Below are 16,732 nucleotides of genomic sequence, written 5' to 3' on the forward strand. Positions count from 1 at the left end.
GTAAGTTTGGCTTCCCTGGGCCACAACCACTCGTGTTACTCCACGTCTGATTCTGGTGGAGAAGTGGAAACTGAGCACTGTTACAGGTAATCGAGCACCCAGACTGTTTAATAAGATGGAGTTATGCGTTCCTTAAATCTGGGTGTTCACTGATCACCTAAAACGCACACTTGACAAAATAGTGAATAGTTCCTCTCCCTATCACAAAACTTAAAAACCTCACTTATAAAACACACTGAGGCGTAATGGAAGGACACACTCACTCACTCACTCGCTCACACACTCACTCTCTCTTTCACTCATTCTTTCTCTCTCACTCACTCTCACTCACTCTTTCTCTCTTTCACTCACTCTCTTCCACTCACTCTCGCTCTCTTCCACTCACTCTCTCTCTCTTACTCTTTCACTCACTCACTCTTTCACTCACTCTCTCTCTTTCACTCACTCTCTCTCTTTCACTCACTCTCTCTCTCTTTCACTCACTCACTCTCTATTCCACTCACTCTCTATTCCACTCACTCTCTATTCCACTCTCTTTCAGTCTCTTATTGAAGGGGAGAACACTGAAGAAATAGGCCCGAGGTGGCAGTAAAGGTTTCCAAACATGGCCGCCATGATGGAACCGGTCCATACTTGAGAACCACAACCAGGTGTCCTGGAAGGTTGTAAAGACTGACTGCCCCTAGGGAACTCCTTCTTTGGTGACCCTCTGCCCCCCCCGGCATTCAGGTCCACATTGGGCATATCAAATCTCGCCCACCCAGTGTCAGTGCCAAGAAGCCATGCAGCAAGGTACCGAGCTTCTGTGAATTCTTGCACTGCTTTCAGCTGGCGATGGGATGGGGGCAGGACTTGTAAAGCACAATTACACCGAGTTATTAAAAGCAGGGCCTAAATCGAGGGTATGCACGGGTAGACGGTGTCCTCCCACTTTTCTCAGACAGCAGACACCGTCCCCCAGGGTATTTTAGGGGCCCTGTGCAAAAGAAGACACGCTGACTGTCTTTTTCGAAATTACAATTTTAAGCACGACCTGGGGATTCGAACCGTGGTCGCCAGGCTCACAGGTCAGGCACTACACCATATAACCTGGTGAAAAATAATGAACTAAAGGTGAAATGTCACATTTCGGGACTGCACTCTCCAGGGAAAACACTGGCAATGATTTGGGGGTTTAAAACGTGCACACTTTTAAACATTTTCAAACCCTATTAGAAGAAAATGTCCTCTTTTGGTTTTTGTGTATGTTGATTTTATGAAAGGACAATTTCCATCTGTCTTGTGCAATTTGTATGGTTATGCAAAGCCAATTGAATGAAATGTGCATATTTCACCTTGATATGGTCTGGTCACGTCACATCGCGTATGTTTGAGTCTCCCCACTTTTGTTTTTTAGGACTTGACCCCTGAAAAAGCCACTTCCACGTGCGCTTAAAGACTGGAGTAGCTGCTCATTCTCTCCTTAGAGAACCAAGCTTTTTCGCAGAAACTTCTGAACACTTGACATTGACCTAAATTTGCCCACCAACGTACTCCCCCTGGACCAGTGACTCTATCCCTTTCTCTGGACTTTTCAACGGCCTAAACTGAGCATTTACCAAACCATGTCTATCTGTAATTGTAATTGGTTATTTATAACACACTAAATACCCAGAGGTTTCTAAGCGCGGACCCGGGGATCGAACCGGTGCTGCTCCACGTCGTCTTGCTTCCAAGGCGAGCATGTTGCCCCTGAGCTATGCTCCCCACCCATTAATGCATACATTAAACTACTTAGGCGCAAGCAGGACTCAGAGAACTTCTCATTTTCTGTTTCTTTGAATTGTTGTGCTCCATTGTTGAAGTGTTGTACTCCATAAAATACCCCCTTCTTTAATTAAGAGCACTTATCAGGCATGGCCTAGGAGGGGCACACACACATCCCTTCCACCATTCCTCATGCAAGGCCTGATTTGCTATTGCACCCAGATTTGCCTCAGAAATTGGACGGATCTCTGCCCAACCCGTGAAACTGGGTTGGGCAGAAAATAAGGTTGTGCAGACATTTCGGCCAATCCAACAGCCCAGACTCTTCTGCATGGCCTGATTGGCTGGAATGCTGTACATACCAGCCAGTCGGGTAGCCGGAATCCTCTGAACACCTGCTTTTCTGGAATGCATCTCTCCTCTGCCTCACCCACCCACCAATCCACAAGCAAACAACTGGAATCCTCAGAAATCCATTCTCTAGGGAGTGAGAATTCTGGGGGCGGAAACTGCCGTCTGCGCTTGCACCCCCAGAGTTCCACTCACATCTTTGTGTAGGCCCCTTCAGAGTCCTTTTGGGGTCCAGGGCATTTACCTAAAGTTGTCTCTTTCTACTCGTTTGGTCACTGAGGTCTAGGCTTGACCGACACCAGCTATAGAACTGTGTCTTGACCAAGCCATGCCTTGAGCTAACCATATCTCTTTCTTCTCGTTTGGTCACTGAGGTCTAGGCCTGACCGACCCTACCTATAGACCTTTGCCTTGACCAAGCCATGCCTTCAGCTAACCGTGTCTCTGTCTTCTTTCCTAGAATCCCGCTTCCCGCTCAACATTGACTCTGTGAAGAAGGACCACAGCTTCTTGGACCACGACGCCCTCAAATCTCTCTGCAGGTAAGGACCCTACAGAGACGGCGGGGGGCGGGGGAATGGAGGCGAAAGGGGCGATAGCGCTTTCCTGCCATTTACCCATGGTGCAGAGGTGGCCTGATGAGGTGAGGGGGTCGTCGTGGCCCGAGAGGGCTCACCATCAAAGGGGCAACCTATGTTTTATTCTGTGAGACTGCCCACCGGAAGTGGCAAACAGGAGCCTCCCGGTGAAAATACACGGGGGAAAAAATCCCCATCCCATACAAAAACTCACTCTAGCATTTGCTCACCTTCATCCCATACAAAACCTCACCATAGCATAACCTCACCTTCATCCCAATCCCATACAAAACCTCACCCTAGCATAAGCTCACCTTCACCCCATACAAAACCACACCCTAGCATAAGCTCACCTTCATCCCCATCCCATACAAAACCTCACCCTAGCATTTGCTTACCTTCATCCCATACAAAACCTCACCATAGCATAACCTCACCTTCATCCCCATCCCATACAAAACCTCACCCTAGCATGAGCTCACCTTCATCCCCATCCCATACAAAACCTCACCCTAGCATAAGACCACCTTCATCCTCGTCCCATACAAAACCTCACCCTAGCATAAGCTCACCTTCATCCCCGTCCCATACAAAACCTCAGCCTAGCATAAGCTCACCTTCATCCCCGTCCCATACAAAACCTCACCCTAGCATAAGCTCACCTTCATCCCCGTCCCATACAAAACCTCACCCTAGCATAAGCTCACCTTCATCCCCATCCCATAAAAAACCTCACCCTAGCATAAGTTCACCTTCATCCCCATCCCATACAAAACCTCACCCTAGCATAAGTTCACCTTCATCCCCATCCCATACAAAACCTCACCCTAGCATAAGCTCACCTTCATCCCCATCCCTTACAAAAACTCACCCTAGCATAAGATCACCTTCATCCCGTCCCATACAAAACCTCACCCTAGCATAAGCTCACCTTCATCCCCATCCCATACAAAACCTCACCTTAGCATAAGTTCACCTTCATCCCCATCCCATACAAAACCTCACCCTAGCATAAAATCACCTTCATCCCCATCCCATACAAAACCTAACTCTAGCATAAACTCACCTTCATCCCCAACCCATACAAAACCTCACCCTAACATAAGCTCGCCTTCATCCCATACAAAAACTCACCCTAGCATAAGATCACCTTCATCCCCGTCCCATACAAAACCTAACTCTAGCATAAACTCACCTTCATCCCCAACCCATACAAAACCTCACCGTAACATAAACTCACCTTCATCCCATACAAAAACTCACCCTAGCATGAGATCACCTTCATCCCCATCCCATACAAAAACTCACCCTAGCATAAGATCACCTTCATCCCCGTCCCATACAAAACCTCACCCTAGCAGAGCTCACCTTCATCCCCATCCCATACAAAACCTCATCCTAGCATAAGATCACCTTCATCCCCGTCCCATACAAAACCTCACCCTAGCTTGAGCTCACCTTGATCCCCATCCCATACAAAACCTCATCCTAGCATAAGATCACCTTCATCCCCATCCCATACAAAACCTCACCCTAGCATAAGATCACCTTCATCCCCATCCCATACAAAACCTCATCCTAGCATAAGATCACCTTCATCCCCGTCCCATACAAAACCTCACCCTAGCTTGAGCTCACCTTGATCCCCATCCCATACAAAACCTCATCCTAGCATAAGATCACCTTCATCCCCGTCCCATACAAAACCTCACCCTAGCTTGAGCTCACCTTGATCCCCATCCCATACAAAACCTCACCCTAGCATAAGCTCACCTTCATCCCCGTCCCATACAAAACCTCACCCTAGCATAAGATCACCTTCATCCCCGTCCCATACAAAACCTCACCCTAGCATAAGCTCACCTTCATCCCGTCCCATACAAAACCTCACCCGAGCATGAGCTCACCTTCATCCCCATCCCATACAAAACCTCACCCTAGCATAAACTCACCTTCATCCCCATCCCATACAAAACCTCACCTTAGCATATGCTCACCTTCATCCCCGTCCCATACAAAACCTCACCCTAGCATAAAATCACCTTCATCCCCATCCCATACAAAACCTCACCCTAGCATAAGCTCACCTTCATCCCGTCCCATACAAAACCTCCCCCCTAGCATAAGATCACCTTCATCCCCATCCCATACAAAACCTCACCCTAGCATAAGCTCACCTTCATCCCGTCCCATACAAAACCTCACCCGAGCATAAAATCACCTTCATCCCCATCCCATACAAAAACTCACCCTAGCATAAGCTCACCTTCATCCCATACAAAAACCCACCCTAGCATAAGATCACCTTCATCCCCATCCCATACAAAACCTCATCCTAGCATAAAATCACCTTCATCCCCATCCCATACAAAACCTCACCCTAGCATAAGCTCACCTTCATCCCCGTCCCATACAAAACCTCACCCTAGCATAAGCTCACCTTCATCCCCGTCCCATACAAAACCTCACCCTAGCATGAGCTCACCTTCATCCCCATCCCATACAAAATCTCACCCTAGCATAAGCTCACCTTCATCCCCATCCCATACAAAACCTCACCCTAGCATATGCTCACCTTCATCCCCGTCCCATACAAAACCTCACCCTAGCATAAGATCACCTTCATCCCCATCCCATACAAAACCTCACCCTAGCATAAGCTCACCTTCATCCCCGTCCCATACAAAACCTCACCCTAGCATAAGCTCACCTTCATCCCGTCCCATACAAAACCTCACCCGAGCATAAAATCACCTTCATCCCCATCCCATACAAAAACTCACCCTAGCATAAGCTCACCTTCATCCCATACAAAAACTCACCCTAGCATAAGATCACCTTCATCCCCATCCCATACAAAACCTCACCCTACCATAAAATCACCTTCATCCCCATCCCATACAAAACCTCACCCTAGCATAAGATCACCTTCATCCCCATCCCATACAAAACCTCACCCTAGTATAAACTCACCTTCATCCCATACAAAAACTCACCCTAGCATAAGATCACCTTCATCCCCATCCCATACAAAACCTCACCCTAGCATAAGATCACCTTCATCCCATACAAAAACTCACCCTAGCATAAGATCACCTTCATCCCATCCCATACAAAACCTCACCCTAGCATAAGATCACCTTCATACATACAAAAACTCACCCTAGCATAAGATCACCTTCATCCCCATCCCATACAAAACCTCACCCTAGCATAAGATCACCTTCATACATACAAAAACTCACCCTAGCATAAGATCACCTTCATCCCATCCCATACAAAACCTCACCCTAGCATAAGATCACCTTCATACATACAAAAACTCACCCTAGCATAAGATCACCTTCATCCCCATCCCATACAAAACCTCACCCTAGCATAAGATCACCTTCATTCCATACAAAACCTCACCCTAGCATAAGCTCACCTTCATCCCCGTCCCATACAAAACCTCACCCTAGCATAAGCTCACCTTCATCCCCGTCCCATACAAAACCTCACCCTAGCATGAGCTCACCTTCATCCCCATCCCATACAAAATCTCACCCTAGCATAAGCTCACCTTCATCCCCATCCCATACAAAACCTCACCCTAGCATATGCTCACCTTCATCCCCGTCCCATACAAAACCTCACCCTAGCATAAGATCACCTTCATCCCCATCCCATACAAAACCTCACCCTAGCATAAGCTCACCTTCATCCCCGTCCCATACAAAACCTCACCCTAGCATAAGCTCACCTTCATCCCGTCCCATACAAAACCTCACCCGAGCATAAAATCACCTTCATCCCCATCCCATACAAAAACTCACCCTAGCATAAGCTCACCTTCATCCCATACAAAAACTCACCCTAGCATAAGATCACCTTCATCCCCATCCCATACAAAACCTCACCCTACCATAAAATCACCTTCATCCCCATCCCATACAAAACCTCACCCTAGCATAAGATCACCTTCATCCCCATCCCATACAAAACCTCACCCTAGTATAAACTCACCTTCATCCCATACAAAAACTCACCCTAGCATAAGATCACCTTCATCCCCATCCCATACAAAACCTCACCCTAGCATAAGATCACCTTCATCCCATACAAAAACTCACCCTAGCATAAGATCACCTTCATCCCATCCCATACAAAACCTCACCCGAGCATAAGCTCACCTTCATCCCATGCAGAACCTCACCCTAGGATAAGCTCACCTTCATCCCCATCCCATGCAGAACCTCACCCTAGCATAAGCTCACTTTCATCCCCATCCCATACAAAACCTCACCCTAGCATGAGCTCACCTTCATCCCCATCCCATACAAAATCTCATCCTAGCATAAGATCACCTTCATTCCATACAAAACCTCACCCTAGCATAAGATCACCTTCATTCCATACAAAACCTCACCCTAGCATAAGATCACCTTCATTCCATACAAAACCTCACCCTAGCATAAGCTCACCTTCATCCCCGTCCCATACAAAACCTCACCCTAGCATAAGCTCACCTTCATCCCCGTCCCATACAAAACCTCACCCTAGCATGAGCTCACCTTCATCCCCATCCCATACAAAATCTCACCCTAGCATAAGCTCACCTTCATCCCCATCCCATACAAAACCTCACCCTAGCATATGCTCACCTTCATCCCCGTCCCATACAAAACCTCACCCTAGCATAAGATCACCTTCATCCCCATCCCATACAAAACCTCACCCTAGCATAAGCTCACCTTCATCCCCGTCCCATACAAAACCTCACCCTAGCATAAGCTCACCTTCATCCCGTCCCATACAAAACCTCACCCGAGCATAAAATCACCTTCATCCCCATCCCATACAAAAACTCACCCTAGCATAAGCTCACCTTCATCCCATACAAAAACTCACCCTAGCATAAGATCACCTTCATCCCCATCCCATACAAAACCTCACCCTACCATAAAATCACCTTCATCCCCATCCCATACAAAACCTCACCCTAGCATAAGATCACCTTCATCCCCATCCCATACAAAACCTCACCCTAGTATAAACTCACCTTCATCCCATACAAAAACTCACCCTAGCATAAGATCACCTTCATCCCCATCCCATACAAAACCTCACCCTAGCATAAGATCACCTTCATCCCATACAAAAACTCACCCTAGCATAAGATCACCTTCATCCCATCCCATACAAAACCTCACCCGAGCATAAGCTCACCTTCATCCCATGCAGAACCTCACCCTAGGATAAGCTCACCTTCATCCCCATCCCATGCAGAACCTCACCCTAGCATAGGCTCACTTTCATCCCCATCCCATACAAAACCTCACCCTAGCATGAGCTCACCTTCATCCCCATCCCATACAAAATGTCATCCTAGCATAAGCTCACCTTCATCCCATACAAAACCTCACCCTAGCATGAGCTCACCTTCATCCCCATCCCATACAAAACCTCACCCTAGCATAAGCTCACCTTCATCCCATACAAAACCTCACCCTAGCATAAGCTCACTTTCATCCCCATCCCATACAAAACCTCACCCTAGCATAAGCTCACCTTCATCCCCGTCCCATACAAAACCTCACCCTAGCATAAGCTCACCTTCATCCCCATCCCATACAAAATCTCACCCTAGCATAAGCTCACCTTCATCCCCATCCCATACAAAACCTCACCCTAGCATATGCTCACCTTCATCCCCGTCCCATACAAAACCTCACCCTAGCATAAGATCACCTTCATCCCCATCCCATACAAAACCTCACCCTAGCATAAGATCACCTTCATCCCCATCCCATACAAAACCTCACCTTAGCATAAGTTCACCTTCATCCCCATCCCATACAAAACCTCACCCTAGCATAAGCTCACCTTCATCCCATACAAAACCTCACCCTAGCATGAGCTCACCTTCATCCCCATCCCATGCAGAACCTCACCCTAGCATGAGCTCACCTTCATCCCCATCCCATGCAGAACCTCACCCTTGCATAAGCTCACCTTCATCCCATGCAGAACTGAGGGCATCTTGCACATTTGTACCTCCTTTCTGTAACCAGCACCTAGATGCCTCGGGGTATTGTGCGCTGAAATAAATGTTAAAATAAATACATAAATAAATAAATAAGTGAAGACACGTGCAAAGAGGAAACTGGTCACTGTAGTTTGGGTAATGGAGGCTCTGGAAACTCAAGACCTACATGCTGGAATGAAGACACACGCTGTGCCTTTCTTAACATTACCGGCTGCTTTGCACACTAAGGACATACCAACCGTGTGTTCGCCATCACTGAAGAACGCCCCAAAGTCCCACTGTAACACAAGGCTGTCCTCTGAGAAGTACCAGCTGCGCCTTGTCGCCATATTAATCCCTAGTTTCCTATAGGTTTGTTCGGAATCGCACAATGCGCTCTAGCACACAGCCGAGATTCAATCCCACGACTCCAGTCACCAAAGTGAGAGACATATGGACTGGGCCACTTCCGCTCTCATGGTTTCGCGCCCGCAGAGCACTCACATGGCATCCCAGCTGTCACTAACACATAACAGCAGGTTCTGACGCTGGCGTTTCACTTCCAGGAAGTTGCTAATTGCATGTGATTGTGTGCGGATGGGAATAATGGGAGTGTCCACGCACAGCTATTTGAAAGAGACCCTCAATATTTTCTGATTTGGGTGCTTGTTCTAAATCCCCACCCTGGGGGCACAGGGCTGTGTTTGATCACACAGGTCATTCCTATCAGCGCAACCCTGGGCCCGGATTCGTGCTAAGTGGGAGGCGGGTAAAGGAACTTAAAATGCAGGTTTCCCCGAAGGAATGCAGAGGAATTCGTAGAAAACAGGAGTGCACCGGCCCTGCTTCGCTTTGCTCCCTGGATCAACAGCGCCTTTGAGAAATGTGTGTTGCGAGAACAGCTGCTTTTTAAAAAGCCCCCCTTTGAAGCGATTAGTGAAAGAACAGATGTCAACAGTGACCTCATATTGGGGTGGGCATAGACTGGAAGGGGTGGCGGAGGAACGTGCCGTAGAAGGCGGCCACCACCGGAAGAGGGAACGAAGGTGCACGCAGAAGGAGGCGGGCATCACTCTAAGCTGTAGAGCTGGCACCTGGGAAAGAAGCGCCATCACCTGGAAGAGGTGGAGCAGTACCTTAAGAGCAGGCACATGTGGGAGAAGGCAGGGGTTCCTGGAAGGTGGGGACAGGCACCTGCAGTAGTAGGCGTGCATTACCTGGAAGTGGTGTAGAGCTGGTGCCAGGGAAAGAAGTGGGCATCACCTGGAAGAGGAAGAGCAGGCACCTGAGGAAAGAATGGGACATCGCCTGGAAGAGGTAGAGCATGCACCTGAGGAAAGAAGCGGGCATCACCTGGAAGAGGAAGAGGAGGCACCTGGGGAAAGAAAGGGGCATCACCTGGAAGAAGTAGAGCAGGCACCTGAGGAAAGAAGGGGGCATCACCTGGAAGAGAAAGAGCAGGCACCTGAGGAAAGAAGCAGCATCACCTGGAAGAGCAGGCACCTGGGGAAAGAAGGGGGCATCACCTGGAAGAGGTAAAGCAGGCACCTGGGGAAAGAAGGGGGCATCACCTGGAAGAGAAGGAGCAGGCACCTGAGGAAAGAAGCGGCATCACCTGGAAGAGCAGGCACCTGAGGAAAGAAGGGGGCATCACCTGGAAGAGGTAGAGCAGGCACCTGAGGAAAGAAGCGGGCATCACCTGGAAGAGAAAGAGCAGGCACCTGAGGAAAGAAGCAGCATCACCTGGAAGAGCAGGCACCTGAGGAAAGAAGGGGGCATCACCTGGAAGAGGTAGAGCAGGCACCTGAGGAAAGAAGGGGGCATCACCTGGAAGAGGTAGAGCAGGCACCTGAGGAAAGAAGCGGGCATCACCTGGAAGAGGTAGAGCAGGCACCTGAGGAAAGAAGGGGGCATCACCTGGAAGAGGTAGAGCAGGCACCTGAGGAAAGAAGCGGGCATCACCTGGAAGAGGAAGAGGAGGCACCTGGGGAAAGAAAGGGGCATCACCTGGAAGAAGTAGAGCAGGCACCTGAGGAAAGAAGGGGGCATCACCTGGAAGAGAAAGAGCAGGCACCTGAGGAAAGAAGCAGCATCACCTGGAAGAGCAGGCACCTGGGGAAAGAAGGGGGCATCACCTGGAAGAGGTAAAGCAGGCACCTGGGGAAAGAAGGGGGCATCACCTGGAAGAGAAGGAGCAGGCACCTGAGGAAAGAAGCGGCATCACCTGGAAGAGCAGGCACCTGAGGAAAGAAGGGGGCATCACCTGGAAGAGGTAGAGCAGGCACCTGAGGAAAGAAGCGGGCATCACCTGGAAGAGAAAGAGCAGGCACCTGAGGAAAGAAGCAGCATCACCTGGAAGAGCAGGCACCTGAGGAAAGAAGGGGGCATCACCTGGAAGAGGTAGAGCAGGCACCTGGGGAAAGAAGGGGGCATCACCTGGAAGAGGTAGAGCAGGCACCTGAGGAAAGAAGGGGACATCACCTGGAAGAGAAGGAGCAGGCACCTGAGGAAAGAAGCGGCATCACCTGGAAGAGCAGGCACCTGAGGAAAGAAGTGGGCATCACCTGGAAGAGGTAGAGCAGGCACCTGAGGAAAGAAGCGGGCATCACCTGGAAGAGGAAGAACAGGCTTCTACGGAAAGAAGGGCGCATCACCTGGAAACGGTAGAGCAGGCACCTGAGGAAAGAAGGGGGCATCACCTGGAAGAGGTAGAGCACGCACCTGAGGAAAGAAGCGGGCATCACATGGAAGAGGAAGAACAGGCATCTACGGAAAGAAGGGCGCATCACCTGGAAGAGGTAGAGCAGGCACCTGAGGAAAGAAGGGGGCATCACCTGGAAGAGGTAGAGCAGGCACCTGAGGAAAGAAGGGGGCATCACCTGGAAGAGGTAGAGCAGGCACCTGGGGAAAGAAGTGGGCATCACCTGGAAGAGGAAGAGCAGGCACCTGAGGAAAGAAGGGGGCATCACCTGGAAGCGGTAGAGCAGGCACCTGAGGAAAGAAGGGGGCATCACTTGGAAGAGAAAGAGCAGGCACCTGAGGAAAGAAGCAGCATTACCTGGAAGAGCAGGCACCTGAGGAAAGAAGGGGGCATCACCTGGAAGCAGTAGAGCAGGCACCTGGGGAAAGAAGCGGCATCACCTGGAAGAGGAAGAGCAGGCACCTGAGGAAAGAAGGGGACATCACCTGGAAGAGGTAGAGCAGGCACCTGAGGAAAGAAGCGGGCATCACCTGGAAGAGGTAGAGCAGGCACCTGGGGAAAGAAGGGGGCATCACCTGGAAGAGAAAGAGCAGGCACCTGAGGAAAGAAGCAGCATCACCTGGAAGAGCAGGCACCTGAGGAAAGAAGGGGGCATCACCTGGAAGAGGTAGAGCCGGCACCTGGGGAAAGAAGGGGGCATCACCTGGAAGAGGTAAAGCAGGCACCTGAGGAAAGAAGGGGACATCACCTGGAAGAGAAGGAGCAAGCACCTGAGGAAAGGAGCGGCATCACCTGGAAGAGCAGGCACCTGAGGAAAAAAGGGGGCATCACCTGGAAGAGGTAGAGCACGCACCTGAGGAAAGAAGCGGGCATCACATGGAAGAGGAAGAACAGGCATCTACGGAAAGAAGGGCGCATCACCTGGAAGAGGTAGAGCAGGCACCTGAGGAAAGACGGGGGCATCACCTGGAAGAGAAAGAGCAGGCACCTGAGGAAAGAAGCAACATCACCTGGAAGAGCAGGCACCTGAGGAAAGAAGGGGGCATCACCTGGAAGCGGTAGAGCAGGCACCCGAGGAAAGAAGCGGCATCACCTGGAAGAGGTAGAAGAGGCACCTGAGGAAAGAAGGGGGCATCACCTGGAAGAGGTAGAGCAGGCACCTGAGGAAAGAAGGGGGTATCGCCTGGAAGAGGAAGAGCAGGCCCCTGAGGGAAGAAGGGGGCATCACCTGGAAGAGGTAGAGCAGGCACCTGAGGAAAGAAGGGGGTATCGCCTGGAAGAGGAAGAGCAGGCCCCTGAGGGAAGAAGGGGGCATCGCCTGGAAGAGGAAGAGCAGGTACCTGAGGAAAGAAGGGGGCACCACCTGGAAGAGGAAGAGCAGGCACCTGGGGAAGAATGGGGCATCACCTGGAAGAGGTAGAGCAGGCACCTGAGGAAAGAAGCGGGAATCACCTGGAAGAGGTAGAGCAGGCACCTGGGGAAAGAAGGGAGCATCACCTGGAAGAGGAAGAACAGGCATCTACGGAAAGAAGGGCGCATCACCTGGAAGAGGTAGAGCAGGCACCTGAGGAAAGACGGGGGCATCACCTGGAAGAGGTAGAGCAGGCACCTGGGGAAAGAAGGGGGCATCACCTGGAAAAGGTAGAGCAGGCACCTGAGGAAAGAAGGGGGCATCACCTGGAAGAGAAAGAGCAGGCACCTGAGGAAAGAAGCGGCATCACATGGAAGAGCAGGCACCAGAGGAAAGAAGGGGGCATCACCTGGAAGAGGTAGAGCAGACACCTGAGGAAAGAAGGGGCATCACATGGAAGAGGTAGAGCAGGCATCTGAGGAAAGAAGGGGCATCACCTGGAAGAGGTAGAGCAGGCATCTGAGGAAAGAAGGGGGCATCACCTGGAAGAGGTAGAGCAGGCACCTGAGGAAAGAAGCGGCATCACCTGGAAGAGGTAGAGCAGGCATCTGAGGAAAGAAGGGGACATCACCTGGAAGAAGTAGAGCAGGCACCTGGGGAAAGAAGGGGGCATCACATGGCAGAGGAAGAGCAGGCACCTGAGGAAAGAAGGGGGCATCACCTGGAAGAGCAGGCACCTGAGGAAAGAAGGGGGCATCGCTTGGAAGACCAGGCACCTGAGGAATGAAGGGGGCATCACCTGGAAGAGGTAGAGCAGGCACCTGAGGAAAGAAGTGGGCACCACCTGGAAGAGCAGGCACCCGAGGAAAGAAGGGGGCATCAGCTGGAAGAGGTAGAGCAGGCACCTGAGGAAAGAAAGGGGGCACCAGCTGGAAGAGGTAGAGCAGGCACCTAAGGAAAGAAGGGGGCATCACATGGAAGAGGTAGAGCAGGCACCTGGGGAAAGAAGGGGGCATCACCTGGAAGAGGTAGAGCAGGCACCTGAGGAAAGAAGAGGGCATCATCTGGAAGAGGAAGAGCAGGCACCTGAGGAAAGAAAGGGGACACCACCTGGAAGAGGTAGAGCAGGCACCTAAGGAAAGAAGGGGGATCACCTGGAAGAGGTAAAGCAGGAACCTATGGAAGGAGGAGGCCATTTTCTAGATGGGGTAGATCAGACATGTGAGGAAGGAGGCAGGCACAGCTTGGAATGGGTGGAGTAGGCACAGGCATCGCTTACATGAGCCAGCGTAGGAATGTGTACAGGGAAACTGGCATCATCTGGAACGGGTAAAGCAGGCACATGCAGAAGGAGGTGGGCATCCTCGGCAAGAGGTAGCGCAGACATATGCAGGTAGGCGCTGAAGGGGGCATGCCTTGCCAGGGAGCCGGAGAACAGGCATGTGCACAACACAGGGACAGCATCATCTCGATGAGCTGCAGTGGTGGCTTGTGGAAAGCAAGCATAAGTCAGGTGGCAGAAGTAGGGTCGGCTATTGTTGAAAGCAGGCATACGTAGTCGTGCCAAGCAAGTGTCCATTTGATGGGTATTATCAGGCAAATGTGAAGAAAGCAGGGATGTGTGGAGCAGGCCCCCTGGGGAAAGAAGACTGTTCTCCGGAGAGTTAGGGCAGCCATGCGTGGAAATGAGGCGTGCACTACATCAAAGTGTTAGAGCAACTTGTAGACAGCAGATTTAATCCAGGCAGGTATCTGCCTGAAGAGCTAAAGCAGGGACTGTGAAAAGAACTAAGCAGGCAGGTGTCACTTGAATGATTTCGAGCAGGCCCTTGTAGAAAGAAGGTACAGTATTGCGAATGCAGGCCAGTATACAGAAAGCAGTCAGGTGCCCCCTTTAGAAATGAACAAGGCAATGTGGAGTGAAGAGGCCGGTCTTTCTTTGCTAAGTGAAGCAGGCATGTCTGTAAAAATAAGGATTGTTGTCCATTGGAATTTTGGATTCAAGTACCTCTCTATAAGAGCATGGCAGGAGTCCCTTTGAGGTGTTAGGTGGGTACTCAGGAACAAGGGTAACTATCAACTGGGTGTGTAGGAGCTGCCACAGTGCCTCGGTGGAATCCGTGGGGGTTCAGAAGCAGGCGCACAGGCAGAATGGATGCAGATATCACCTGGATGGAAATGTAGATATCACCTGGATGAAGCAAGCACGTGCAACCATCACTTGGAAGGAAAGGCAGATATGACCTGGAAGGAAAGGCACGTGCAACCATCACCTGGAAGGAAAGGCAGATATCACCTGGATGGAGCAAACACGTGCAACCATCACCTGGAAGAAAAGGCAGATATCACCTGGAAGGAAAAGCAGATATCACCTGGATGGAGCAAGTGCGTGCAACCCATCACCTGGAAGGAAAGGCAGATATCTGCTGGATGGAGCAAGCACGTGCAACCATCACCTGGAAAGAAAGGCAGATATCAGCTGCTGGATGGAGCAAACACGTGCAACCATCACCTGGAAAGAAAGGCAGATATCAGCTGGATGGAGCAAGCGCATGCCACCATCACCTGGAAGGAAAGGCAGATATCAGCTGGATGGAGCAAGCGCGTGCCACCATCACCTGGAAAGAAAGGCAGATATCAGCTGGATGAAGCAAGCGCGTGCCACCATCAGCTGGAAGGAAAGGCAGCTATCAGCTGGATGGAGCAAGCGCGTGCCACCATCACCTGGAAGGAAAGGCAGATATCAGCTGGATGGAGCAAACACGTGCAACCATCACCTGGAAGGAAAGGCAGATATCAGCTGGATGGAGCAAGCGCGTGCCACCATCACCTGGAGCTGTTTGGCAGATCTCGACTTAGAATGTAGAACCACCATTACCTAGGTGATTTGGGACAACGTGTGCAAAGACAGGCATGTTTCCACTGGAAGCAGTCATGTGCATAGAGCGCAGGCTGGTACTTGTTATTATTGTTACGGTATTTATTGGGTGGACACCTAGCTTCGAGAAGCAACGGAGCGCTTTACAGAGGTATACAACAGAACAGATATTCAGCAGGGGGCTAGGATACAGAGGGGCACAGAAGAGGGGTACAGCTGTACAGGGTGGTGGGGAGTAGAGGGGCGAACGGCGTCTAGCGAGTCAGGTGGCGACGTGCGGGCCTAGGTGTTGAGGAGGAGAGACTCATTGAAGAGGTGGGTCTTGAGTCCTTTTCTGAATTGTAGGAGTGTGGGGGGGAGTCTAATGCTGACGGGGAGGAGGTTCAATAGTCTTGGGACGTAGGCAGAGAGTGCGGATTTCTGGTCCTTTCCTATTTGCAGCAGCAGATTTCAAGTCTGCACGTGTCCTGGCTTTTGGTGGTGCGCTGCCCGCCGGCGATGCTAAGTTTCTCGGCGAGGTAGCTGGGTGACTTGAGGGCAACTGCCTTATAGAGTATTCAGCAAGACTTGTGAAGGCGATTATTGCATGCAGTGCACATGGAGATATTCTAGAAGTTATGCTTATAGAATGCAGATGGCTGTCATCCAGTGATTTTGGGAAGGCAAGTGAATAGAATTAACGTATCAGTGGGAGATGTTGAAAGAGGCATGTGATTGATTTGAGCTTTAGTGGGAGATGCTGGAGCAGACATATGATTTATGCAGGCATCAGTGGGAGATGTTGGAGCAGTAATATGATTCATTCGGGCTTCAGGGGGTGATTCTGGAGCAGGCATATGACTGATGCAGGCATCAGTGGGTGATGTTGGAAGAGGGAAATGCTTGATATGGGCATCAGTGGGAGATGTTGGAAGAGGCATATGATTGATATGGGCATCAGTGGGAGCTGTTGGAAGAGGCATATGATTGATATGGGCATCAGTGGGAGATGTTGGAAGAGGCATATGATTGATGCGGGTGTCAGTGGGAGATTTTGGTGCAGGCATATGCCTGATGCAGGCATCAGTGGGAGATGTTGGAGCAGGTATATGATTCGGGCATCAGTGGGATATGATTGATG

At 50.6% G+C, this 16,732-nt stretch overlaps 1 protein-coding gene across 4 annotated transcripts in view; it reads left to right on the forward strand.

Annotated features, from left to right (window-relative positions):
* Positions 1 to 16,732, forward strand: part of STARD8 (StAR related lipid transfer domain containing 8) — a 648,599-nt gene that overhangs the window by 546,574 nt on the left and 85,293 nt on the right. For all 4 annotated transcript variants that reach the window (XM_069612521.1, XM_069612520.1, XM_069612523.1 and 1 more), the window contains one exon: positions 2,558 to 2,639. In XM_069612521.1, coding sequence (XP_069468622.1) covers positions 2,558 to 2,639 — 82 coding nt within the window. The remainder of the gene's footprint in view (positions 1 to 2,557; positions 2,640 to 16,732) is intronic.

Source organism: Ambystoma mexicanum, chromosome 5p (genome assembly GCF_040938575.1).
Source record: "Ambystoma mexicanum isolate Mex_15411 chromosome 5p, UKY_AmexF1_1, whole genome shotgun sequence".
NCBI lineage: Eukaryota > Metazoa > Chordata > Amphibia > Caudata > Ambystomatidae > Ambystoma > Ambystoma mexicanum.